The 27,084-nt window shown below is 38.8% G+C and overlaps 5 protein-coding genes and 1 long non-coding RNA gene across 8 annotated transcripts in view; 2 read left to right on the top strand and 4 right to left on the bottom strand.

Moving 5' to 3' along the window:
• The window catches only part of LOC118219963 (zinc finger protein 708-like), a 235,537-nt gene that overhangs the window by 34,447 nt on the left and 174,006 nt on the right, over positions 1 to 27,084 (bottom strand). The gene's annotated exons all lie outside the window — the stretch shown is intronic.
• Positions 1 to 27,084, top strand: part of LOC118220427 — a 426,649-nt gene that overhangs the window by 362,276 nt on the left and 37,289 nt on the right. The gene's annotated exons all lie outside the window — the stretch shown is intronic.
• LOC118219945 (zinc finger MYM-type protein 1-like) lies at positions 586 to 9,145 on the bottom strand. Of its 2 annotated transcripts, none has more exons than XM_035403456.1 (4): positions 6,195 to 6,393; positions 2,089 to 4,322; positions 1,700 to 1,808; positions 586 to 1,305 (listed from the first exon to the last, which is right to left on the bottom strand). In XM_035403456.1, exons 2-4 carry the CDS (start codon positions 4,287 to 4,289, stop codon positions 778 to 780), a joined length of 2,838 nt encoding a protein of 945 aa, XP_035259347.1. In that variant the 5' UTR covers positions 4,290 to 4,322; positions 6,195 to 6,393; the 3' UTR covers positions 586 to 777. The 2 variants fall into 2 exon arrangements, with proteins under 2 accessions (XP_035259347.1, XP_035259346.1); XM_035403455.1 differs by lacking the exon at positions 6,195 to 6,393 and adding an exon at positions 8,891 to 9,145 and having other exon boundaries at positions 604 to 1,305.
• On the top strand, positions 8,400 to 17,701 carry LOC118220036. Its single transcript, XR_004763898.1, has 3 exons — positions 8,400 to 8,761; positions 9,343 to 9,408; positions 16,124 to 17,701. It is a non-coding gene; the product is annotated as an uncharacterized LOC118220036 (long non-coding RNA).
• Positions 11,889 to 27,078, bottom strand: LOC118219971 (zinc finger protein 2 homolog). 2 transcript variants are annotated; one of them, XM_035403525.1, is made up of 2 exons: positions 26,954 to 27,078; positions 11,889 to 15,214 (listed from the first exon to the last, which is right to left on the bottom strand). In XM_035403525.1, the coding sequence occupies exon 2, from the start codon at positions 15,108 to 15,110 to the stop codon at positions 13,206 to 13,208; it is 1,905 nt and encodes a 634-aa protein (XP_035259416.1). In that variant the 5' UTR covers positions 15,111 to 15,214; positions 26,954 to 27,078; the 3' UTR covers positions 11,889 to 13,205. The 2 variants fall into 2 exon arrangements, with proteins under 2 accessions (XP_035259416.1, XP_035259417.1); XM_035403526.1 differs by lacking the exon at positions 26,954 to 27,078 and adding an exon at positions 22,448 to 22,501.
• LOC118219959 (zinc finger protein 260-like) lies at positions 19,373 to 27,084 on the bottom strand. Its single transcript, XM_035403489.1, has 2 exons — positions 26,954 to 27,084; positions 19,373 to 22,651 (listed from the first exon to the last, which is right to left on the bottom strand). The coding sequence occupies exon 2, from the start codon at positions 22,634 to 22,636 to the stop codon at positions 20,498 to 20,500; it is 2,139 nt and encodes a 712-aa protein (XP_035259380.1). The 5' UTR covers positions 22,637 to 22,651; positions 26,954 to 27,084; the 3' UTR covers positions 19,373 to 20,497.

The raw sequence follows: 27,084 nt of genomic DNA, 5'->3' as shown, positions 1-27,084 counted from the left end.
TTTTACTCATGCCACAATAATGTAATATTTTTGAGTTGAAATATCTTCATTTGGGGGCTTTTCCAAGCAAATATTGATATGCGATTAATTGTGATTAATTTTATTAATCAGCATATCATGTAATTTAATCGATTGACAGCCCTATAATTATTATGTTATTTATTGTATATTGTACTTTACTTATTGATATTGTTTTACAATGTTTAATTTCTTGCATTAAAGTATAAAAAAATTAAGTGGTGTTTAGTGTTCAGAGTTGGGCACAGATTGGGGGGGGGGGGGGGGGGCGCCAATCTAAAATCTCACCTAGGGCTCCAACATTGTCAGGGCCCTGATTGGGCTTTACACCTGAATGAATAGTCAGATGTCTATTTAAAGCATACCTTCTTGAAACACATTTCTGTACATTTGTATCAGATTTGGCACAAAAGCACTTCCCACACTGTGTATATTTGTATGGCTTTTCACCTGCATGAATTCTCAGGTGAATTTTTAAATGACTTTTCTGCTGAAAATGCTTGCCACAATGAATACATTGGTTGGGCTTTGCACCTGTATGACTTCTCAGGTGTGCATATGAAGCTGATTTTATAGGAAACCACTTCTCACACTGTGCACACTTGTAGAGTTTTTCAACTGCACAAATGTTACCAGTGGCGGCTGGTGAAAAATATTCTGGGTGGGGCTCTGCCATATTCAGTCAGTTTCAGTAGCTATATACAAAGGAAAATGGGGTCAGGGGAACTTCTGTGTGTGTGTGTTTGCGTGTCTGACATCTTATTTGTACAGGAATTTTGCCCTTCTGTCCTTCTGAGTGGCAAACCTCTCAATGACCCTATTATTGAAGTCAGGAATGTTTCTGATAAGTTTTTTCTCCATGGAGAGCATAGCCAGAGCATTCAGGCGATCCTGTGTCATGGTGTTCCTCAGGAAGGTCTTGATCCTCTTTAAGGTAGAGAAGCACCTCTCTGATTCTGCTGTTGTCATGGGTGTGGTGATGAGAATCTTGAGAAGACTGACAGTCTCAGTGAACGAGCCCTGAAGGTTGTTCTCCATAAAAAACTGGAACAGAGTCAGTGCACCACTGCAAGCCTTGAACTCATCGTTCTCATAGATCAGGGATAGTTCTGTTTTGAGCTTGGCCTTGTTCAACATGGGGTAGGCCTCCACTGCGGTTTCCAGTGCTGAATCTGGGAACTTTACGGTGTGTGCTGGGAACAAGTCTCCTTGCAACAGAGTGGCACTGATGAGGTGCTTGGTGAAAGAGAACCGCTCCTTGGCATGACTCAAAATGGTATCACATACCTACAAAATGGTACATAATTTTTAAAAGAAACAGGGCAGTACACATAGTAAACGGCAGAATTAAATTTTCACACCTCTCAGTCTAAATAATGTCATCAGTATCCTCTTACGAGATGAGCATGTTATTTTGTGACAAGCGAGGACAGCTCACTGCTTAATATTAGGAATGTGAAATAGCCACATCTGAACACTTCCTCAGTAGCTGTGTGGTGAATGGAACCTATCACATGGCAGTATTAAAAAAAAATGTATAACTCTTTTATTATTACACAGGAATTTAAGGTGGCAGACAGTGATACATAGCAGAGGGTAATTTTACATATCTTCACACATTAATAAATAATAAAATAAGTAAAAACACCTAATTGAGTGTCAGAACTATGTTACAGTTTACCTCTGTAGCCAAACGCTGTTGTTCTTCTTGTCCTAGTGTCCTCCGTTTCTTTGTTGGCTGCTGCTTCACAGATCCACTGTATTCCCCATGCAGAGAAGGAATGGAGTCCCTGATCCAAAACACAAGTTACCATCCACAATTACAGTCTCAGAAACTAACCTACTGGAGACATAAATTTAGTCTGTCATTGTGTACTGTGTTTAATAAACTATCTACCTTATCATCCTAACTGGATTTCCTATTCACTGTCTTTAAAATGTTGAAACAAGTATTTATGAGTTGCTCTAGTGTGTTCAGCCATGCAGATTTATGTTTTTACAGACTGTTTAAGATTGAAACAATTTTCTCATAATAAGCATTTTCTCAGCCAATGATAAATAATTATTTACCTGATCGTTTGCATGCTGTCGGTGAACCTCTGGATGATTCCTGTGATGTAGACAGAGTTGATGTCCCTCTTCTGCAGCTGGTTAAACAGCAGGTCCACGTGTGGCATGATCTTGTGAAACAATGCCAGGAAAAAGCAGAAATCCTCATCTTCCAGCATTCTCACAAAGCCCCCCGCCTCTCTGACAGTTGGAGGATCAAAGTTACCAGAGTCTCTGATGGTCTGGAAACACCGTAGGAGGTCGTCCTTGTGCTCGTACACAGTGTTAACAGCACGAGTGTTGAAGTTCCACCTTGTTGTTGAAGTTCCGGGAAGTCTGCGTGCCACCACTTGATCAAGCACGGTGGTTCGCTTCAATGACCAGGAGAAGAATGCAGCAAATCCACCGAGGTCTGAAAAAAAAGTGCTGATCCTGGGGATGTGTGAAGTTGCCTGCTGCATGATGAGGTTCAGCTGATGCGCATAGCAGTGGACGTAGTGTGCACTTCCATAGACATCCTTTACCTTACGCTGCACTCCACCTGTGGCTCCCCTCATCACGGCAGCCCCGTCATAGGCCTGGGCGATTAGTCTGCTCTCTTGTCCCTCGGGGAGGACAGTGCTAAGACTCTCCAACAGCGCTGTGGCGATTGTGTCAGCGGTCGCATTCTGAAGAGGGATGAACTCAAAAAAACGCTCTTGGACGTTGTTATGGATGTCGATGTACCGCAGCACAAGCACCAACTGGCAGTGGGTGGAAATGTCAGTTGTCTCATCTACCCTAATAGCAAGATAATCGGCATTTTTTACTTCCTCCAGAATGTAATCTTTAGAAACTGACAGCATGCAGTCCAAAAGTTCATTTTGCACAGTCATTGAGGTGCCTTTGAAAACGGTAGCTGTCTTAAGGTGCTCCTCCAACACACTGTCTAGTGAGGCGACAAGATCTACTAAACCCCTGAAAACACCCGGGTTGTCTGAGGATTCGGTCTCATTGTGGCCGCGCAAGGCCAGCTCAAAGGCTCCGCAGAATTTAACACAGTCAATTATCTTTGATAAAATGTGCCTGTTCTTATCCACCTCTTCGTTGTGTTTCCTCACCGCAATCCTGTGGCGTTCGTCCAGTTGCGTAGCTATGTCAACTCTGCCTAGCATGGCTAGCTTGACCGTATTCTCCATGTGTGCCCTGGTACACTCATGTTTCTTAATCTTCTCAGATAAATGTTTCATGTCCCTTACTCCTGTAACAGTCCATGTTGTATCTGTCCCCTTCGTTTTAAAAAGTAAGCATGGGAAGCAAAATACGGCATTTACATGACTGCATCCAGCTAGCCAAGCCTTTCTGTTGTACCAATTACGGGAGAAACCTCGCGTGTACGTTCTACCTTTTTCGCTAGCCTGTTGTCTGATTTTGATGTCAGGTTGATCTGGGCCAAGCTCTTTGACTTGTAGTTTCTCCACCAAAGTTCTCCTCTCAAATGGATTTTGGAGAAGAGATCTTATTGAATTGATCATTATGTCACCTTTATTTATACTTGAATTAATTATCATGGGTTCAATTATTACATTAATTCTACAATGTTTATGTTTGTTGCCACTGTTTGTACTTTTCTGAACAACACTGGTCTGATTATTCCCATTCTGTATGTCACACTGATTATTTAAATCCTCACATCGGGTTGGCAGATTAATTTCATTTTTACAGTTTGGGTTTGGCTCTCCTGCACATTGCCATGGTTCCGTCATCACAGTATTCATGAGATCACTCATTAACCTTTCACTGGATTTACACTTAATTTGATCAGATTTAATATCAATACATTTAATATCCTGCAAGTCACTGATGTGTTCTGGTTTAAGATATCCTCCATCATCAGCCTCTGTTTTGATTTGGTCAGGATGAAGATGTAATACATATCCCAGCTCTGTACTGTTGAGGCTCTCGCTCTTAAAATCCCCAGCGTGGGTGGAGCCCAGATCAGTTTCTGTTTTAATCAGTGATGTGTGTGTATGGTGTACATCACGGACCCCACTTTGTTCTGTAACACACTCTGGCTCCAGTGTGTTGAGTCCTGGTGCAGCACACTCTGTCTCTGACTCTGCCATGCGGACAGACTCCAGTCCACTGAGTTCCTCTTCTTTCTGTCTGATCCTGTGCTGCTCAGTAAGCTCTGGTAGTGTTGTCTCAGTGTCCTGCCTCAGACAGATTCCTGCCTGCATCATACTGCTGCTCAAAGGTGTTCAGAACTGCAGCTCCTGGAGGGAAACAGAGGAAAGGATTTAGTTACGCAGTGCAGCTAAATACAGATGTCACTCCTCACTGGGGTGCTTAATCCTCTTAAGCTCAGACAGTTTGGTTATAGAGGAGTGTGACAACGGCAATCGTGATCTAAAATTTTAAGGTATGGACTATAAAATTTCACTGTGATTGTGCATGGTCTGTGCAGTGTGTACAAGAACCGTAAGGGGTGACATAAGGTGCCACACACAACTCCTCTTTGTTCAAAAGAAATGGCGCAAGGTAGAGGGTTGCTTTGGATAGAACAGGAAACCATTTACTTAAGTATCTGGGTAGAGGAGGGAATTTTAAAAAAACTGAGAAAATGAGACACAACAAACCAAACCAAAGGGCCTATAAAATTATTTCAAAATGCTACGATCTACAGAAAAAGCCATACTCATGAGTGCTAAATTGATGAGGAGAAAAAGCATACCGTGCCTCTATTCATTATAGTTTGTCATAAAAACTCACGCCTCTGGTTACTAGAGCTGTCAAAAGAACTTAAAATTGCTTGCGAACTAGCCACCATATTTGTCCAAAGTAAACGTTGCTATGGTTACATGTCACTCTCCTGTCCTGCTCTCAAGAACACGTCTGTTACTTGTACCTACATAAATAATGAATTTACTTTCTGTTGTTAAATGTGTATAGTTTATAGGGAGTGTATTCAGTGTATACAACTGTATTCACTCTCATCAGTTCATACGGTCGTCACTCCCGAAAACTGCCAGTGTGTAAGTGGCCAGTCTTAATCAAACAGGCCCAACTGCAGCAGCTGACATTTTTTTACACTCGGCAGTCCCACAGATGCCTGATTGACCATTGGGGGCACTCTTCCATTACTAGGTGGGGGAAACCCTTCCTCCCTCGCTGGGTGACACCAAGCCTCAGGTGAAATTTAAAAACAAGACTTTAATAGCCACTTCTAACTTCAACAGCGTATTCTTTTGAGTGTTTACACTCATCACCACAAAGCCATCACAGAAATTCAAAGAAATTATTTGAACTTTAAGCCCATATGAGGAGATTAAAAAGACATTTAATGACGGTTAATGAATTTGTCCCAGAACGGGTGGGGAAAACCTCACCCATTTAGGGGGTGTTCTATTTAAGGCTTTATCACTCCAGATGCTTGGAAAATGGCTTAAATGAAGCAAGACACATGTAGCAAGCCACTTATTTACAATACTATCTTACATTCACAATTTAGATAGGAATAATGTGACAAAAATGCAATTATCCTGGCAAAAATTAAGTGATCTCCTTCAGTTTGAAATTAAATCTTAGATCATAGAGAGAGAGTCTCCAAATCTATCCAAAATATCTAAACTGTACATTCTGTAAATCATAACAATCATATATTTAACTACATATCAACTGTTTTGACACATGAAACTCACGTTACCATAATTTTTCTTTCCATCAATTTCTAGTCATTGCATAATAATAGTAAAAGTACCAATTAATCAGGTATATATCTTGCAAACCAAGTCAAACAGAAAAAAGAACCCTAATACAGGTTATATAACAGTTTTGCATATTTCTAGGACTTCCACATGTTCCACGGTTAAAGAGAACATTGAGGTCGATCCAACGAGGTAACGCCATACTAGCTGTATTATTTAGCGACACGTTTAATGCTTTGCATTTGCAACCTAACCGATTTGGACCAGAACGCTGTGAAAATTTCAAAATGAACTCCACCATCACGTGCATTTAGCAGGTCATATTAGCAAACATATATCTTAAGCAAACATTAGTAAATGAAAAGTTGCTTTAAGCGATTGAAGCTTGCTGGTAAACAAAACGCAACTCAAATAATCAAGATTATGGGAGTGAAAGCTTACCTTATTAGCTGATGATTCAAAATCAATCGTTTGTTTAACGTAATATAATAATCAGTGGCGAATGATTGTGCGAACCAAAAAGCGTGTAAACTTTCGAAGAGGTTTGTGAATGAACGGAAACTCGCCGCAAAACGAATCGATAGATGGAGTTTCAAAATAAAAGTCAATTTTAAATGCAAAATAAAAGTACACTTTAACGCCCCCCCCCCCCCCCCCCCCCCCCCCCCCAGGGAGGTAATTAGTCAAATATTGCCTCGCAGACTGATGCTTTTCAGATTTTATTACCTATCTCCTACTACCTGGTAGGAGGTTAGAAAAGTAGCTGATGCCTATAAACTGCCAATCAGCATGTAAGGAGGTTGTAGGAGGTTGTAGTTAAAGGTGCAGTGTGTAGGATTTAGTAGCATCTAGCGGTGAGGTTGCAGATTGCAACCAACTGAATACCCCCCTCACCCCTCCCTTTCCAATGACATAGGATAAGCTACAGTCGCCTGTAAGTTCCAAAAATTATGTCATCATCTACGACAGCATCGAGTACCCAAGTGTCAAGTGATGAGGTTCCTTGATAGATTTATAAATTGTATTTAGTTACAAACTATAGGTCATAGCTTACAAATATGATAGCGATTATGATTGTTAATTGTTCCGCACTGTGGTAGCGTTTTATTGCTAACGTTACCTGCTTTGCATGGTAAATCATAGAAAGACATGATGCGTCACAAAAACTATTACACTACTAATAACTAACGCTTACATTACAATGCGAAATATTCTCATTATAAAATACCACTAACCTATTTAAAGACACTCAATTTCAAAAATAACATAAATATTTTGAGCAGTAATACCTACATAGCAATGATGAAATCTTACCCGTTTTCAATAAGATAGAGACAGTCCGTCTATCAGGAAACATATGGCTTAGCTATGCCCAGAAGTCCTCAATAATAATAGTATTTTCCAAGAAATTACGAAAAATCGTTGATGTTTCGTCAGGTGCAGCGTCTTTTCTGCTAGCAGAGTGAATGCATAAATGAATACGGTGATAACAAAACTTTCGATTATACTGACCAATAAAACGCTATTCCAAAAGCAAACATAGACATACATCATTAGACAGTTTATACTCTCATCTATTGAATAAGTGGGTTGTCAATCAAACCAGACTGTACTAAAAAGTGCGACAACGCCGTAAACAACGTGTGGTATTATGCACAGCTGTTTTGGAATTTAAGGCTACCCAGGCATCACAAATGCGCATATTTCACAAACGGATTGCCCAAGACAATACCACTCAGTCTCTTCTTTGTTCTTCTTCTTCGTCTTCCAACCGGTGCATTTGCGCCACCCACCAAAATTTAAAACGCGAAAAAAAAGTTGAAGGGCCCTCTCCAGAGACTGTAAAAGGCCCCCTCTAGAGCCGTTTGTCCGTTCTGGGCTTACTGTAGAAACATGGCGGTGCAATATGGCACCCTCCGTGGAAGAGGACCCACTCCCTATGTAGATACATAAGGGCTCATTCTAAGGTAACGAAAACACAACAATTCTTATTTTCATGGGATTATACACTATTTGAAACACACTTATGAATATTATATTCCATTTCTGCCACGTCTGTTCTGCTAGATGCCACTAAATTCTACACACTGCACCTTTAAAAGCATTAAAGACTTAACCTTATTAGTTAGGCTCTAAGGCCAAAATTCAATCAATAAAACAAGCCAGACCAAATTTGAACACCTTCTATATCCCTGTACCCTCTTTTTATAGTCTATGTGCATTATCTGGTGCTACTGAATTAAAATTTCCTGGAAAAATGGGGGATAGCAGAAAGAACAAATTTCACTATACTAGTTCCAATACTTTTGGAAGACACCGTGTTGCACAATTCATGCTCTGATTTATGTATCAGGAATTAAACTAGGCTACATTTACAATACTGCATCACCAATCAGCCACCCTAGCTACTACAAGCTTCACCCTTAGAAAAGTAGCTACAAAAAACGAATCGCCTACAGAAAATATATAAATACAGAACAGAAAAAACACGCAAATAAATGCATAAAGAACCATTAAATGATACTGGGTCAATTTAATTATTTTATTTATTCATTTTCTCATACTTCTATCCATTCTTTAAATTTTGTAATTTCTCCATACTCGACCTCGGTGCTTCCTTAGGGGCGGCTGCCGCCTAAGCACCCACAGCAAACAGAAATAACCAGCCAGCTACAAACGCCGATCCTAGAAGTTTTCTTGTCACTCACACTCACTCGTCAATCAGTTAAGTCCCCAGATGACGACATTCTAAACATTTATGAGCCGTTTATGAGCTGAGCTAGCTGACCAAGACGAGTAAGAGGAAGACACAGACAGCAAATTGACTGCTTGATTAAAGGATTGGGGCCTTCTTACTGTGAATAATTAACTGAAAATAAATTATTTACTCAGCAGTAGGCTATACCTAAGAACAGGCGATAGGATGCAACACAATTCAGCATATATTTCTAGAATTTAAAGATGTTCACGGAATAATTTCAAGAACAACGTACCGTCGCACATACAAGGTAATGACATCGTAGCTATATTATTTAGCGACATCGTTAACTCTGTAATTGACCAATTCACGGAGAAATTGCTAACGTTAATGTTGGACCAGTAGGCTATGAAATTTTAGAAATGAAATGTACACTCACGTGTGTTTAGCAGCTAGCCTACTGCAATACGAGAAAACGGATAGTCAATATTGTGCAAACATTAATGAATGAAAACTAATCCGATTTTAAGGTTGCCGAAAATTAACAGCATTCTCAAAGCATCAAGATTATGGAAAAATAACTTTCCCTTAGGCCTATTCGTTGATGATTTAATGACATCAACTCTATCGTTTATTTAATGCACCGTAGTAGCATCGAGTCTGCAGTTGGCTTGCTTGACATAGGCGGAAATGACAAAAACTTGGGAATATAGAACTGGGACCATAGAGACAGACAGACTCAAACAGAGACTGTAAAAAAATGGACAAAGCTACTGTGACGTCACCCATTGACTCTCCGTGAGTCTCTAAAACACGTTTTGAAGCGGGCGCGGCCATGTTCTCGATTTGGAGCCAAAACCATAGAGTTCAGTTGTTCTGTGATGTTTACAGTGTGATTGACAGTCCGGTGCTCAAAAGCCCATCAACCCGAACGAACGATTGCAGAACGAACTTGAGGTAAGCTGACTGTCTGCCGTTATGTTTTAAAATATATTACCAAATGTTTACGAAGTTTAATTTCCATCAGTGACTGTACTGTGTCATGTAATCACGTTATATGTATGCCATTAATAATAAAATTATATTCAGTTATTAGGGATCCAAGCAGCTAAGTTAGTGGAACCCTATTGTATCTGTTAGGATTATTATTATTATTTATTATTTTGTCTCTCCGCTAATAGTGTCTGAGGCTCAGCAACCATGAGTCTTAGAGCAACCAAATTTGGTAGACGTTCCTATGGCCAACCCATTACTCAGGCACTACAAGTCATCTAGGTAATTCAGCTCATGGTACACACTCCTCTCTTGAGCGTCTAGTAGCGATTATAGCCTAACTATCGAAATTCTAAATAACTGGAGATAAAACTTTTTTTTGTACTCCACGTAGATCATAAACCCTTGAATATAAAAACGAATCCTTGAAATCGGTTGAGAAATGTAAACGTTATAGTGCTTTTAATCCAGAAAAGCCGCAGCTCCCCCGTTTACTTCTATTTGTTTTCAGGCCAGTCTTGCCTAGTCCAATATGGCGGCGACGTTCACGTATGATCCAAATTCCGCGTCTATGTAGGCTATATATGTCTATGGTAATGTAGACAACAACAAAAAGTATAAAAGGAGAGTTTGCAAGGTCGGCGAGGTTACATCAGAGAGAGTGGATATTTTGTTTTCCTAACTATTTAAATAAGTTTTTTTTTTAAAGTGTTCTACTTTTCAGTAACGTATATGGGTGTTTAACTATGTGTTCTGCTCTCCTTTTCACCTCTCTCCACCTTCCTCTTATGCAATGTCCCCTCGCTGATCAATTAAGTATCCTATCATATGTGGAGACGATGTAGAGGAGCGAAAACTAAATGCAATCACTCGGGTCTCCCGGAAAGTAGTTAGCTACCACTACGGATAACGTTAGCTAGAGTTAAATGCAAGATCTGGCACACAATGTTGTTGCTAGCAAGCTCTTGTGGAAGTCAAAGTCTCAAGCACGCCAACGCTAGCTACGTAAATCTGTTGCTCTTTTATAATATTGTAAAAGACCTAAGGCCTATGTAGCCTCTTTAATTTTTTAAAATCTTTTTTTATTTTCTGGAGAACTTCCATTGTGTTGACTGGATATGCAGCGTTTTTCTGTTGCATTTGTTCTTGGGAGTGTGTTGTTGGATCTCACTGCCCAAAGATTCTAATTCAAATAAGCTTTATTGGCATGACGTACATATTGCAAAAACATGAGTACAACAAACAATAAAAATATGAACAAAACACAAATTTGTGTATGTGTGGCATTTGTGTATCTTAGCTTGTATAATGGCGTATGTAAATTAGGTTAAACAGTGAGTACAATAATTAATATTTTAAAAAATCTCTCTAGCAAGTTTCATAGATCGCTAGCTAGCAAGAGAAATAAATAGATAGCCAGCGAGACAGATCACTAGCTAGCTAGCTGGAAGAGCTTCTCTTAGACTTTTATGAAAGCTTCTCTTCCTAGCTAGCCAGCTAACTAGCGATCGCTCACTGTCGTTAGCAACCAGTAGAGAACGCTTGGAAACCACGCATGCAAGGCAGTCAAGTTGACGCTAACTTACGCATTAAGGGAACATAACCGGAAACCTAACCCCGGAAGTGAATAGGGGGATGGAATTTGTTGTGATTTTTTACAGTCTCTGGTTGTGACACAACCTTCGCGTACCGGTTCCATGGATTCCTATGGGAGCTGCCCAATGGCGCATGTCGCAAATTCATGGAGGCTGCCATGTTTGACAGTGGGCTTTCTGCACTAGAGCATGCACACTGGTTACCTAAACGTAAAAGATCACATTAAACGCAAGCAATGACGTTAACCGGCCAGAAAGCTTCTGATAAACTGTGACTTTGCTGGCTAGAACTACAGGAGTTTGTGTAAGAAAACAAGTGACTTATTGTAACAAGGCCATTTCTAACATGGTTTATAACATTTAAAGGTGTAAATAAGGCAGTTGATATTTTTATAGAAGCGTTCAGCAAGACTGTACATTAGCTTATGAAAAAGCTACGCAAGCTAGCAAGACTGAAGTGCAGTGAGAAGTTTAGCTGGCTAACTAAATAACTATTTCACGAGCTAGGTGTCGAACTTTCTTACTGACTATCCCCAGCCAGCTTGCTAGACAATAGAACAGTTATAACTGGATAACTTTTCTGAACGATACAAACAATCGGTTGCACTCGACTGTGACATAAGTAATTACATGTAGCTAGCAGGCTAGCCACCACTTCTGACTGGTTTAAATCCTCCAATCAAGAAATGTGCACTCTCAGCCATTCTGTGTTATGGGATATATCATATATTCAGTTTCCCATCAGGTGCACCCTTTTTCTGAAATAAAATTATTGTAGAAATACAAAATGATAGGTCTTTATGTGAGCATTCGTAGTGTAAAATTATTTAATACACAACAATTGTGAAGTGAATTTTCAAAATACAAGCTTGTAATATACATTGCCACGTGTCTGTCTACAGTACTTCCAAACAGCTTTCACATTGTTTCTTTCAAGATAATTACATTGGTTTCAGTTTCATCACAAAATATCACCATTCAATTCCCAATTAATTACCTTTTACATTTACAAGGAACAAAACAATCACAAACACTTGTTATAAATGGAAAATGGCATCCCAGAGTATCCCAATCCATGTGCAGTTTTTTTTTTTTTCATATGTCTATCTAAAATATGATTATCAAAAAAATTCATCTTTTATTCACTCCATTAGTTGTGTTGTTCTGTCTAAAACATCTAAAACACTTCCCTCAAAATACATCACATGAAGGATTCTTTCATGCTTCCCACAATGAGTATATCTGTCAAGTTATCCATATGTAGAAATTTTCTGGTGCCTACCCAAATGAGATATTTTGGAAAAACACCTCCCACAAAAAAAGACATTTGTTGGGGTTTTCACCTGTATGAATTATATTTTGGCAATTGAACTCATTTTTATGGGGAAAACACTGCACCCAGTGAATACATTTGTAGGGTTTTTTTCCTTTTAGTCTGTAGAAACATAATTCACAGTTTAGTCATTTGGCAGAGGCTTTTAGCCAAAATGACTTTGCAAGCTTATTTTAAATGGTAAGCAAATTTCCCACGTGGGATACACATTTAGTTTCAGGTGGAATTTTCTGATGTTGAAATGCACATAATGATCCATTATACTTACGAGTTCTCAAATTTCTAATTTTTTTGTGTTCATTTTTAACCTGATGTAGGATTTGAAACTTTTTCTACAATTAATATACAGACATTCATATGAAGGTAGTTTAAAGATTTACATTAAGCAGGATGACAAGCCTTCCACAGAATACATGTACAAAGGCTTTTCATTGCAAGAATTTTCTGATGTTTTCTGAAACTAAATGAGGCGATACTTCTAAATTCTCAGGTGTTCTAGTTTGGATGAATACGAGAAACTTTCTGTACAAAGTACACAATGAGAATTTGCGAGGCTTTTGACCAGTATGAACTTTCTGTTTGTCATTTAAAAGAGATTTTTTTCAATTCAAACACAAAGTATATATGAAAAGCCGTTCAACTGCATGAATTCTCTGTTGGCTGCATACATTACATTTCTGGGAAAAACACTTCCCACACTAAGGACATTGAAAGGGTTTTGTTTACCTGAATTAATTTTGTAATACTAATCCTTCCACAGTATGTTACACATGCTGACATTGGAAATTTAGGTTAGATTTGTTCACATAATACATCACATGCTGTAGACACTTTTAGGGCTTTTCACCTGTGTGACTCTTCTTGTGGTTATTTAAACCATTTGTTCGGGAAAAACATTTCCCACACTGAGAACATTTGTAGGGCTTTTCACCTGTATGAATCTTCTTGTGGGCATTTAAGCCACTTGTTCTGGAAAAACACTTCCCACACTGAAAACATTTGTAGGGCTTTTCTCCTGTATGAATTCTCTGGTGGACAATTAAATAAGAGGTTTTAGAAAAGCACTTTTCACACTGAGAACATTTGTAGGGCTTTTCACCTGTATGAACCTTCTTGTGGGCATTTAAGCCACTTGTTCGGGAAAAACACTTCCCACACTGAAAACATTTGTATGGATTTTCTCCTGTATGAATTCTCTGGTGGACTTTTAATTTAGATGTTGTAGAAAAACACTTCCCACAATGAGAACATTTGTAGGGTTTCTCACCTGTATGAATTCTCTGGTGGACAATTAAATAAGAGGTTTTAGAAAAGCACTTTCCACACTGAGAACATTTGTAGGGCTTTTCACCTGTATGAATTCTCTGGTGGACATTTAAATAAGACATTTTAGAAAAGCACTTTCCACAGTAAGAACATTTGTAGGGCTTTTCGCCTGTATGATTCCTCATGTGCACAGTTAAAGAATTATTTTCACGATAACACTTGTCACAGTGCAAACACTTGTATGGCTTTGCACCTGAATGAATCCTCAGGTGTCTATTTAAAATGTCATTTGTACGAAAACACTTCTCACACTGTGTACACTTGTATGGCTTTTCACCTGTATGAGTACCTAGGTGGTTATTTAACTGAGACATTTGTGAAAAAGAGTTCCCACAATGAGAACATATATAGGGCTTTTCACCTGTATGAATTCTCTTATGGACATTTAAATAACATATTGTGGAAAATGACTTCCCACATTGGGAACATTTGTATGGCTTATCACCTGTATGAATTCTCTGGTGGACATTTAATTTGTATGCTGTGGAAAAACACTTTCCACAAAAAGAACATTTGTGCGACTTTTCACCTGTATGAATTATCAGATGTCTATTTAAAATGTCATTTGTACGAAAAGACTTCTCACACTGTGTACACTTGTATGGCTTTTCACCTGTATGAATTCTGAGGTGGATGTTTAAATGAGACCTTTGGCGAAAATGCTTCCCACACTGCATGCACTTATAGGGCTTTTCACCTGTATGAATTTTCTGGTGCATATTCAATTCAGATTTTGTATTAAAACACTTCTTGCATTGTGTACACTTGTGCATCTTTTCACCCGTTTCAATTTCACTGTTATTTCTAGGAATTGTCTTGTTTTGAATTATATTCAAAAGGCTTGGGTGTATACTTGAATTAAGTATCATTGGTATATGTTTTATGCTATGGCTTGTACTTTTCTGGACAATCCTGGTCAAAGTATCGTCATTGTTTTTGTCACAGTCACGATTTAAGTCCCCACATTGGGTAGACAAATCATTAATTTCTTCATTTTTACAGTTTGGGTTTAGATCTCCTGTACATTGCCATGGTTCAGTCTGGTCTTTGTGTGCAGCACCAGATTCAATCATCACAGTATTCATGAGATTACTTACTAAACTTTCACTGGATTCACACTTCAATGGATCAGATTTAATATCCTGCAGGTCATTGATGTGTTCTGGTTTAAGGTGTCCTCCATCATCAGTCCCTGTTTTCATTTGGTCAGGACATAGATGAGTTACATACCCCAGCTCTGTTATGTCTAGGCTCTCTGTCTTAACATTCCCAGTGTGGGAGGAGCCCAGATCAGTTTCTATTTTAATCAGTGATGTGTGTGTGTGGTGTACATCACTGACCCCGCTGTGCCCTGTAACACACACTGGCTGAAGTGTGTTGAGTCCTGGTGCAGCACACTCTGTCTCTGCCATGTGGACAGACTCCAGTTCCTCTTCTTTCTGTCTGATCCTGTGCTGCTCAGTCAGATTCCTGCCTGCATCATGCTGCTGGTCAAAGGTGTGCAGAAGTGCAGCTCCTGGAGGGAAACAGGGGAAGGAATTTGGTTTTAATCAAACAGGTCCCACTGCAGCAGCTGACAAATTCTTTTAGCCATCTTCACACTGAATCCCACCTTGCAATATTCCCTCGAACAGCTGTCGTAGTGTATGCATTTACAGACTTGTAGACAGTGCTGTATCGAGTCCTACTCTAATTTTGTGTTTTCTTGAAAAACAATGCATTAACTTGTTTTCAATATGAAATGTGTGCGCTAGCTAGGTAGCTTACCTCTTCTTCAGTGCTGTACTAAGTACAAATAATTTTACTCTAAAATAAGACAACAGAAAAAAAGCTAATTTTTCCTGGAATAGACCTACATTAGCTGATTATGAACAACAACCTTTCAACAAAACCATCTTTTGCTGGAGATGACCAGTAACATTTTGGAGGGAAAGTAAAATAATAGTTTATATAATAGCTTTTGCTTCCAACAGTATAATGTGCATTACTTAATAATTTGGTTGAAAATGATAGAAGAGTAACCTATGCATGCTATTTAGTTAACAAAGACATTCTATTCAGCTATATCGCTGCATCAACTAGCTAGCTAGCTTCCTGAATTAGCTAGCTAGCTAATTAGCTAGTCACCATTAGCTAGCTAGCTAATTGATCTCAGCTGAATTACCAATTTAATAACTATGGATTGCTAGCTAGCTAATGGTGACAATCATGATCATGCTGAATATCAACTGGATTAACCCTTTTACATTCTGACTCAGTCAGGAGCGACAATAAACAGTTTCAACACTATTCTGTAAACAGAGAGGTCAGTTTTAACAATGTGCGGTGTACCATAAAAAGTAAACAAGCCACATGTAAGGTTAAATTTTGACTGTTGTAACCAAATTCCATTGCTGTGCATGATTGGGGCCGCAAATTTCCACAGGTTGTGAACAGTGGCTGGGAAGGAGAATTCCACAAGACAAGGAAGGTCATAAAAGGAAGCTGGAAAGACAGTAAGACAACATAACCCGAGGGACAGTCTTGCAACCTTTCTTACCCCAACACTCCTGGCCAGGAGGAACAGATGGGCAAGACATGGTCTGTTTTCGTGTTGTGAAAAGCTCCGACAGGCATCAACGGCTCAAACGACGGAAACCTGGTTGACCATTAGCCACATTATGGACTCAAAGGATTATATGCATGTGCATGTAAATAATGATGGACGATATGGTAAACGTGGTGGAATGTAAATATCAAATAAAATGCAGGAGATACGTGTTATATAGACAGGCACACTAAGCTTTACCATCCCGAGTATGTATGGAGGACGAAGTAAAATATTTTTATATATAGATGTGTGCACACATAAATGCATGGATCATAGAAGGACCACGACCACACACTAGATTCAGGCACCAGACACTAGACTAACACTAGATTCAGATACCAGACACTAAACTAACACTAGATTCCAAGTTAGGAGGGACCTTTGGGTATTGTGTAACAAGTCTCAGACTTCAGAGTTTCTAGTAGTAGAATGAAAGTCATTCATAAGAGACCTCAGAATACTGAATAACAATTTTCAGACCTCTTGAGTTTCTAGCAAAAGAGTTCACGATATTTAATCTCCGAGTCATCCTGAAGCCAATGCCATCAGTACCTGTAACAGGTTTTAAGAGCTCTGGGTGTCTCACAACTTAAAAACAAGCCCCCCCCAACCTCTGGGACTAATCCAGAGGGGTGGCTGGTGCCAGTCATGGACACAGAGATCCAGGTATGGATAGCACCAAAGCATACGCATCTGGTTATCTCTGGGCATATCATGTTTTCTATAGAACCCTTCCCCACTCTTTCTAACAAAATTTCCTAAACATATTTTGAACAGATTTTGAAATTAAATGGAGTCAGATAAATGTGTGTTTTCCTACCTGCCACAAAATCTTAATCCTTAAAAATATACATTTAAATTCAGTCGCAACATCACTGGTATTTTAATTCCCTGCAGCTACCTGTGTTTGTTTGTTAATGAAATACGATGTCAAGCTGCATTGTTTAAGTCTTAATTTTGGCTACTTCATGAGTATGCTCCTGAACATACTTACAGAAAGCATTAGTTTTTCATACAGATATTTTAAGTACACTTACATTTTAAGTACAATTTTCTAAAATGTTGTACTTATTTTAAAGTATACTCAACTTGCACACTCAGGAGTAGGCAGGTGTGCTGATTTGCACACCGTCATAGAATTTCGAACTCCACACTACCCGCATTATGTCACTTTTTGACTCATCAACCAGTTGGGATTAGGCCAGCAAAATGTTAGCTTTGGCTGTGTCCAAAACAGCCTAACTACTGTGTCCTCAAAATATGTACTGTTTAATAACGTGCTGCCTACGGTTTAGTGCAGATTTTTTAGTATGTGATGAGCAGTATATGAAAAATATCCTCCATACTATATTCCAATGGTACTGCGAAAGTGTTGCAGGAGAAAATAAATAAATAAACTCTGTAAAAATGAAAGCTAACCAGAAACATTTTTTTATATGGCATCATACAGTATTATTTTGGCACCAGTGGACTCAACATTCAGGCAAGCACCATACCTGCTCTACTTGCTCAAGGGGCAAGTACCTTTGAACTCTTAGCATCAACCCCCTGATATTAGAACCATACCATCGACAAAGTACTCCCATTAATAATTGATCTTATAATTACATTTAAACCTATGACGGTAACGTAGTTGACTTGCGAAGACAGCTACATATAAAGCTAAACTGAAATTGTGTATGATAGTTATGTTTTGGTACTGTTACTGTGGCACTATGCCAGGACCTAGGCTTAATAGGCTACCATAAACATATAGGTTGTGTATGAAACCACATGCTTCTATGCGCCCGAGTCTGCACGCCAGTCAATGCTTGGGAGTACACCCTCTCGAGTATGGAAGTACGGTAGCACAGGGACTATGCAGTGTCATGAAAAAGTATTTGACCTGTTCCTGATTTCCTCTAATATTGCACATTTGGCACACTGAATATTTTCAGACCTTTAGACAAAATGTTATGTTGGAAAAAGGGAAACTGAGTAAACATAAAATACAATTTTTAAAAACATTTCATTTATTTTATGAAAGAAGTCATCAAGCACCCATATCACCATGTGAAAAAGACCCCTTAGTCACTCGATCAACCAATTAATCAAATTTAATTAATAATTCGATTCCGCTGATTGAATACAACCAGGCTTGATGAATCTAATTCAGGAAATTCCAGAAGAGATGAGGAAAAAAAGTTGCTGAAATATATCAGTCTGGAAAGGGCTATTAAGCCATTTCTGATGCTATGAGACTCCACCACACCACAATAATCTCCAAATGGAACAGTGGTGAATCTTCTCGGGTGTGGCCAGCTAGCCGAAATTTCTCCAAGGATCGAACAAGTCATCCAAGAAGTCACAAAAGAAAGGCACAAGCTGGGATTCAAACCAAGTATCTTCTTGCAGTGAGGCAACAGCGCTACCAATTGCACTGCCGTGCCACCCACAAACCTACCATTCTGTATGAAATAAGAGGTTCTGCAAAGAAGAGTGGGCTAAAACTCCTCCACAGTAATGTGAGACTGATATCAAATTATAGGCAGCATTTGGTTGCAGTTACTGCTGCGACTAGAGGTGCAACCAGTTAAGTTTAAGGGATCAATGACATCTTCACATGGGTTACACGGTTGTACAGTAAATAAAACCATTTAAAAAACATACTTTGTTGTTTGGTTCCCTTTGTCTAATATTACATTTTGTCTAAAGATCTGACACCATTCAGTGTGACAAATATGCAATAATAGAAGAAATCAGGAAGGGAGCAAATATTTTTTCACAACACAGTATACAGAGCCTCGGATGTGGATCTGAAATACTGCTAACTGTGCTGGCTCACTGTGCTTCCTCCTTACAAGCGGATCTGTCCCATTCTGATAAGTACTGGAAGGTTAGGTCCAGTTCCAGCCTTTGAGGCTGCTTGAATGACATACTCCTTAAATGCCATTTTAAAATTTAGTGACTAATTACCTCGCAGGCTAATGCTTTTCAGATTTTACGATGTTTACACTGCTATAACCAGCCCAGTAGATTAGAAAACTCAAACCCAGATACCCAACATATATTACAAAAATAACAAATTTCACTACACTGTTCAAATACTTTTGGAGGGCACAGCATATTTAATGATTTGAGTTACATACATCAGGATTTAACCTACATTTACAAACAGGTGAAGTAAATGAGAAAACAGTGGCACAGTAAATGACATAAGAGTTTATACAGAAGTTTCCATGGCATGAAGACCTTTATATGTGTACATTCACAATGTAAAATTATTTTACACACGACAATAATAAAGAAAAAGAATAAAGAATAAAACAAAGATGCTCAACTCATCTGAGATAATACAGTCTGAAGCATCAGCTTTAGCTGGTACATATTACAGCCTCCACATTTGCAGTAAAATAACTGAAGAGGCCAATGCTATCAAGAATACAAGTTGGCAACACACATTACCATACTTCTTTCTACAGTATATCTAGTTTTATTGTTTTCACATTGTTTCTTTCATACAAATTACACTGGTGTAAAATTCATCATCAGAAAACATCAGCCGTAAGAATACAAGGGAAATTGTTTTAAGAATAAAATGTTCATAAGTCCTTGATATAAAAGGGAAGTGGGATCCCAGTTAGCCCCAGTCATTGTGCCGTTTTTCAGGTGCTTGTCCAAAATATGATCCACAAGAAATACCACAGTAAGAACTATACACTGTGCTATTCTGAACTAGGCTGACAGGTTGACTACAGAACTGCAGATCAGAAAATTAATTCACTACAACTGTTAAACTGTTAAGCAAACGTCCCACGTGAATTATACTAATTTAGTTTGTGACGGGATTTTCTGGTGTTACTACTAACCAGATTTGGGATTTTTAATTTTTCTATGATGAAAACATATACAGACTTTCACATGAAAACACTATAGTGAAAATGTAAGGATTTACATCAACCAGAATGCCAAACCGTCCAATGAGAACACGTAAAGGGCTTTGAATGTCAAGGACTTTCAAGTGTTCAAAAACATGAAGAGATTTTTGTATAAATTATCAGTGTTCTTTTCATTCTTCTCAATGAACATTAATTTAAATTAGATTTTGTTAAATAACAAAACTATATTCCCGCATTGTGTGCACTTGTGGCTGAATGAATCTGCATGAATCATTTTGTGGAGATTTCAAGTACTTTTCCAAGAAAAATACTTCTCACACTGAGAACATTTCTATGGCTTTTCACCCATATGAATTCTCAGGTGTTTATTTAAATAAGGTTTAATAGCAAAACACTTCCCACACTGTGTACACTTATAAGGCTTTTCAGCTGTATGAATAGTCTGGTGCTTATTTAACAGAGATTTTGTATTAAAACCTTTCCCACACTGTGGACATTTGTTGGGCTTTTCACCTGTATGAATCATCTTGTGGCAATTTAAACTACTTATTTGGGAAAAACACTTCCCACAGTGAGTACATTTGTAGGGTTTTTCACCTGTATGAACCCTCTGATGGACATTTAAATGAGATACTCTGGAAAAGCACTTCCCACAATGAGAACATTTGCAGGGATTCTCACCTGAATGAATTTTCTGGTGGACATTTAAATTAAATTTTGTACAATAACACTTCCCACACTGTGTGCATTTGTATGGCTTTTCTCCTGTATGAATTCTCAGGTGTTTTTTTAAATTAGATTTTGAAAGAAAACATTTCCCACATTGAGGACACTGGTTGGGCTTTTCACCTGTATGAATCATCTTATGGGTATTTAAACCACTTATTTGGGAAAAACACTTCCCACAGTGAGTACATTTGTGGGGCTTTTCACCTAAATGAATTTTCTGGTGGAAATTTAAATTTGATTTTGTAAAATAATGCTTCCCACACTGTGTGCATTTGTATGGCTTTTCACCTGTATGAATTATCTGATGCTTTTTTAAGTAAATTTTTGAAAGAAAACACTTCCCACATTGAGGACACTGGTTGGGCTTTTCACCTGTATGAATCATTTTGTGGAGATTTAAGGCACTTCTTCGAGAAAAGCACTTCCCACACTGAGCACATTTGTAAGGCCTTTCACCTGTGTGAATTATCTGGTGGACATTTAATTCATATGTTGTGGAAAAACACTTTCCACAATGAGAACATTTGTAGGGCTTTTCACCTGTATGAACTCTCTGATGGGTATTTAAATGAGATGATTTAGAAAAGCATTTTCCACACTGAAAACACTGGTAGTGCTTTTCACCTGCATGACTTCTCAGGTGTGCCGCTAAACAAGATATTGTTTTAAAATACTTCTCACAGAGTGTACACTTGTATGGCTTTTCATCTGTATGAATTCTCATGTGTACAGTTAAAGCAGAATTCACATGAAAACACTTGTCACACTGTGTACACTTGTATGGCTTTTCACCTTTATGAATCCTAAGATGTCTATTTAAAATGTATTTTGTGCGAAAACATGCTTCACACTGAGTACACTTGTACAGCTTCTCACCTGTATGAGCACTCAGGTGGTTATTTAACTGAGACCTTTGAGAAAAAGACTTCCCACATTTAATACATTTGTAGGGCTTTTCACCTGTGTGAATTCTCTTGTGGACATTTAAATTAAATACCATGTTAAAGGACTTCCCACACTGAATACATTTGTAGGGCTTTTCACCTGTATGAATTCTCAGGTGTCTAATTAAAGCAGATTTCCAATTAAAACACTTCTCACACTGCGGGCACTTGTAGGGTTTTTCACCTGTATAAATTTCACCTTTGTTGCTATAAATAGTCTTATTTTGAAAGAAATTCAAAAGGTTTGGGTGGTGAATTTCTTCATTTTTAGGGTTTGCATTTTGCTCTCTCGAACATTGCCATGGTTCAGTTTGGACTGTGTGATCAACACAATTCATGAGATCACTCACTAAACTTTCACTGGAATCACACTTCATTTGATCAAATTGAACATCAACACATTCAATATTGAGCAAGTCACTGATGTGTTCTGCCTTTAGGCATCCTCCATCATCAGTCTCCGTTTTGATTTGGTCAGGATGCAGATGGGTTACAGATCCCAGCTCTGTACTGTCGAGGGTCTCTGTCTTAAGATCTCCCATGTGGGTGGAGCCCAGATCAGTTTCTGTTTTAATCAGTGATGAGTGTGTGTGATGTACATCACTGACCCCACTGTGTGCTGTAACACACTCTGGCTCCAGTGTGTTGAGTCCTGCTGCAGCACATTCTGTCTCTGACTCTGCCATGTGGACAAACTGTAGTCCACTGAGTTCCTCTTCTTTCTGTCTGATCCTGTGCTGCTCAGTGAGCTCTGGTAGTGTTGTCTCAGTGTCCTGTCTCAGACAGACTCCTGCCATGCAGAAGTTCAGCTCCTGGAGGGAAACGGGGGAAGGGATTTAGCCTTAAAGCTTTAATCCTTAATTTCTTAATTATTAAGAAATGTCATATTTGATACCTTTTCGCGCTGACGTGTTTGTTGCAATGTCCATTCAATGCATTTACTTCCTCTCTTACGGCTTTTCCACTGACACTGACACAGCATCGGCGCTGAGTCATGGAACCAGTAAACCTTTTCTGAACTGGCCCGCATTTCCACTGGCTGAGATGAACGAGGACGGTAACGCAAGCGAATGCGGGAGTTCCCATGCGACAACCAGTGTAACTGCATAGGCTGCTGCCAGTGCTCTGGTCAGGCACAAAACCATGTTTCAAAATGGACAAGTAAGTCATAGCCTTGTATCCAATAAGTGGTTGATACACCACAAAAGTGATGAAACTGAATACTGGCCAGAGAAGCCTGTGCAGGGGCAGTAGTCCAGCATAACAACATCGGCATAATCATGGCGAAGCACATTCTTTGTCTGCAGGTTTTAACGGGCTATTGCAAACATATTTACCATCCAAATACAACTCATTCAGTGTCGGACTCTTGATGTTGATGGCATAAAGCTAGCTGGAACAGCCGTACACAGAACCACTGTATGGACAGCCGAAAGACAACTTTTTTGTTTAATTATAGAGACACACTCATGATTCAGCCAGCTTATTCAGAATACCGGTGCTCTCAGTAGTAGACAAACAGATCAGCAAAGACACTCTGGGTCACTTCCCTTAGAAGGACTAACCCAGAGGAAGGCACTGGAGCACACAAATCTTCTTTTTAAATATCTATTATACAAATAAGACCAACGTTTCAACGCTACTGCGTCTTCAGGAGAGTCAAAACAGCAGTGACTTGGATAGAGACCGGGTAAATAGCCTCACCTAGACTTCACCTGTGTTCCTATAGGTGGAGAGGTCGCGCATTTTCCCCAAAGGTTGGCCCAAGTGTCCCCAAAACCTCTCCAAATGGCATCAAACCTCTCCAAATTGGAATATTTTGAATATCTTTTTTTGCAGCCATATTCCACTTCCAGAAGCTAATTCCATTGTGAATGGTACCTTCCGAAACCCCACAAAACAAATATTCTTTATTTACCCATTCTCTCTTTTGAATAAGCCCTGCATTTCAGTGAATAGATGTCCTTTCAGAGAGCTTCAGAATGTGTTCGTAATGGTTCTCATCTGTGCACTCTGACCTGTGCTCAGCTGTCAGGCTGCTGTAAATCAGGGTTGTAAGTAGGAAGCCGGCTGCTGTAATTTGCATATGCAAACTGAGGCTATATCAAATGAGGCATGGCCTCCCTGAACCCCTTATATTAGTCATCAAAGCTTACAAGGAATTGCACAGATGAAGTGTGAAGTGAGGAAACTCATGCCTTTCACCAACAGCCTCACATGCAGACACACACATACACACACGTCCGTATGCGAGCAGGCATTGCTCTTTACAATAACAGCAAATTTGGCTGTGCAGACCTCTCACCTTAGACGTGTCCAGTGCGGTAAAAAAAAACTGCCAGGAGTTTCCTCTAACTGGCGAAGCATCAAAGAGGTACAGAAGCCTCCTGAACACATCAGGGTGAAAGACCACAAGGAGGAAAATAATAAAAATATGAAATCATAAACGATTTATAAAAATATAGTGCCCTTTATCACTTCTGCAGTGTCTTTCATACAAGCATTTACCAATAAACGAAGCTCTAATAAACAAGTGATAAAGTGTGTTAAGCTTCCAGTCCTACACTACGCAAAAACACAAAGTGAAAGAAACTGGGTAGACAGCAGAATAGCCAAAACATAATTTCAGTTAGAAGAAAGCAGTAAACTATGTTCAAAAGCTATGTAAATTAGCTTGAAGCACACAAGACTGTAAGGTTACTGTAAAGTATACGGGGTGTCCAAACAGAAGCAAAAGTCATGATGAGTAGATTCATAGAGAGGATTGATTTTTTCAGGTAGTAGCTTTAGATAATTTATTCTGTGTTGGAATATCTAATTGTGATCATTTATTCACTGTTTGTAAGGAAAGAAGTTGCATTTTTTTAAAATAAAAATGGCACTTTTTGCATTGAAATTCTATTTACGTACAAAGAAGTGCTTGTTTTCAAATGTTCCTGAAAACGCTTTCAGCTCAATGGAAATAACACATAATGAATAATGACATTTGCTAGCTTGTGTAAAAAGAACAGATTGATTGCTTAGAGCGCCCAGAGGGGGATTTTAACAATATCAATACTGTAGTATTAGCAGTTGTTTGACTTGTTGCAGACAGTTATTGGACAATAAAATACCATAATCATCAACCTGGGGTGTCAATTTCAGCCCTCTTTGGGTTAGGGGACTGCCTTGCTATTTATTTTGCTGTCCCTAGTGATTTTCCCGATCGAGACAGGGTTTTTTAAAAACATTTTTTACACAACGTGTTGCAGGTGTTACAGCAGTGCACCCTGAATCAGTGAACGATAAAAGCAATAATTTAAGAGAATGCTATTTCCAGATGCCGGAGTCTGATTTCATGGCCATGGACTTCAAGGGATTACCTTTGAATCAAAATTAATAATCCAATTATCAAAACCACCTATTAAAATTCTGCTCAATTTTTTATATGTTGTTCTATGTAGTCTTATGTATGCACATGCCAATTCACAGAGTGGGATTTCTCATACTTTTTGTTTTGCTGTACTATTAAAAGGGGAGCACAACTCTGGTCCTGGTTTCTTGTTTTTCCCCCAACCAGTTATCTTTGTTCTGACAGCTCTATAAACTACACTGGTTCACTTCTGTATTTGAGCACAGTAAAATCTTCAGAATGTCCTTCCAGCCTGCAGCTGTAGCTGGTACTTAAGCAAATGTCAGATCAAGATATGCTTGAGCTAATAAAATAATTAAGAAGTTAACACAAAATCCTGAAACAAATGGGTCAGTGTTGCTGCTGTTTACTGTTCACTGTCGAATATTTGAAGGCAACATGCCAGTGTTCCAGTTTTTTGTTATGATTCGTTAAAAACATCACTTCCAATGAAGGCTGTTGACTTGCGAGAGACGACTTACCTCTCAGGGGTATCAGGGAGCTGATGCCAAAACCTAGTTACACTCCCAGTGCTACCAGTAGAGGTGGGATGTCTGAATCAATGCTTATCCACCAATTTCTCCATTCACATTATTCAACGATTTATGTCTTAGCTTTTCAAGTTTGCTAGAAGTGCAGTATAGCTAGCTAGAGAGAGAGACTTCATAACGAAGTGAGGTAGAAGGATATAATTACTAACTAGCTAATGAGAGAGATAGATCAGCTGTGATCTAGTGAGGTGGATAGAGAAAAACAGATTGCTAGCTAGCTACAGAGGGAAGCAGACAGTGATCGGAGAGAAAAATACTTAGTATAACACTTAGTACATTTGAATGCAGCAGACGACTTGCCTGGACTTTACAATATAATCAAACCACACAACATTACACCACCCCCAAAGCAGAAGCATTTAGCTTTATGATCCAGCCAGGATGGAGAGTTTCCTTATGGTCATATTGTAATTTATGGCAATACGAGGAGGCACATTGCATCCACTGAAATTCAAATTTAGGAATATTTTATTTTTAATCAGACCCAGCGGAGACAATAGAATGGATGGGATTAATGTTCAATTTTTTGTGTTAAAATAATGTATTGACTTTATATTTCCAGAGAACAAGGGCCTCCTTTTGGGCTTTCACTACTGACTGACAATTGGTTGGACGAGATTTCAGGTTCTTTTTGCAATTAGGCGTTGCAGTTCACTCTTTAGCCACTGGGCTGGGTTACATATGAAACCCATATAGGCGTGAAAGTGGACAACAATAAGATCACACATCACGGCTCTTCGTAAAAAAAATTGCACATAAGATACGTTTCAAATTAACGAGCTAGTTTATCGTTAGCTCTAACAGAAACTGTTAAAACTTTTTTTAAATATATATATATATTTGTAAGTCCCTGTGGATAAGAGCGTTTGCTAAATCGTAATACAGCGGCGATGGTTGGAGGTATTACAGTGCTGTTGTTATGATATATAGCTGGCTAAGTAATGTAGCCCACTCTTATTCGTACGCCGTTTAATATTGCCAAATTATTTTCTTTCTTGTTATTGGTTTTAGTTATCTACCCGGAAGTATCGATAAATCATTTATTTACCATCATTATTGATTTCTTCGACACTAGCAAACACATATGCTGTGAATTGAGTGAAATGTTATCCATTGCTGGGTAACAAAACTTACAGAATTCTTAAATCATCAAAATTTCAGAAAAAACTTACCGTATTCGTTGATGACTCAACGACGTAAACTCAATCGTTTGTTTTTCTTAAAGCAACTACCTGGCGAATGATCCGTATGTTTAGATCGTGTGAACCAGCCTACGGTGTGTGGAAAAATGTACGGAAGGTTG

Source organism: Anguilla anguilla, chromosome 2 (assembly GCF_013347855.1).
Source record: "Anguilla anguilla isolate fAngAng1 chromosome 2, fAngAng1.pri, whole genome shotgun sequence".
In the NCBI taxonomy this organism is placed as follows: domain Eukaryota; kingdom Metazoa; phylum Chordata; class Actinopteri; order Anguilliformes; family Anguillidae; genus Anguilla; species Anguilla anguilla.
Note: the sequence above shows the minus strand (reverse complement) of the source record. Positions and strands in the feature narration are given on the sequence as shown.

What these genes read in the sequence shown, in the direction of transcription:
- LOC118219971 (XM_035403525.1), bottom strand. Translation starts at nt 15,110, where the DNA reads ATGGCAGAGACAGAGTGTGCTGCACCAGGACTCAACACACTTCAGCCA.
- LOC118219959 (XM_035403489.1), bottom strand. Translation starts at nt 22,636, where the DNA reads ATGGCAGGAGTCTGTCTGAGACAGGACACTGAGACAACACTACCAGAG.
- LOC118219945 (XM_035403455.1), bottom strand. Translation starts at nt 4,289, where the DNA reads ATGATGCAGGCAGGAATCTGTCTGAGGCAGGACACTGAGACAACACTA. An exon ending in GACAGCATGCAAACGATCAG is followed by an intron (nt 1,809 to 2,088) that starts GTAAATAATTAT and finishes GTTTTGGATCAG; the next exon opens with GGACTCCATTCCTTCTCTGC. An exon ending in AACAGCGTTTGGCTACAGAG is followed by an intron (nt 1,306 to 1,699) that starts GTAAACTGTAAC and finishes ACCATTTTGTAG; the next exon opens with GTATGTGATACCATTTTGAG.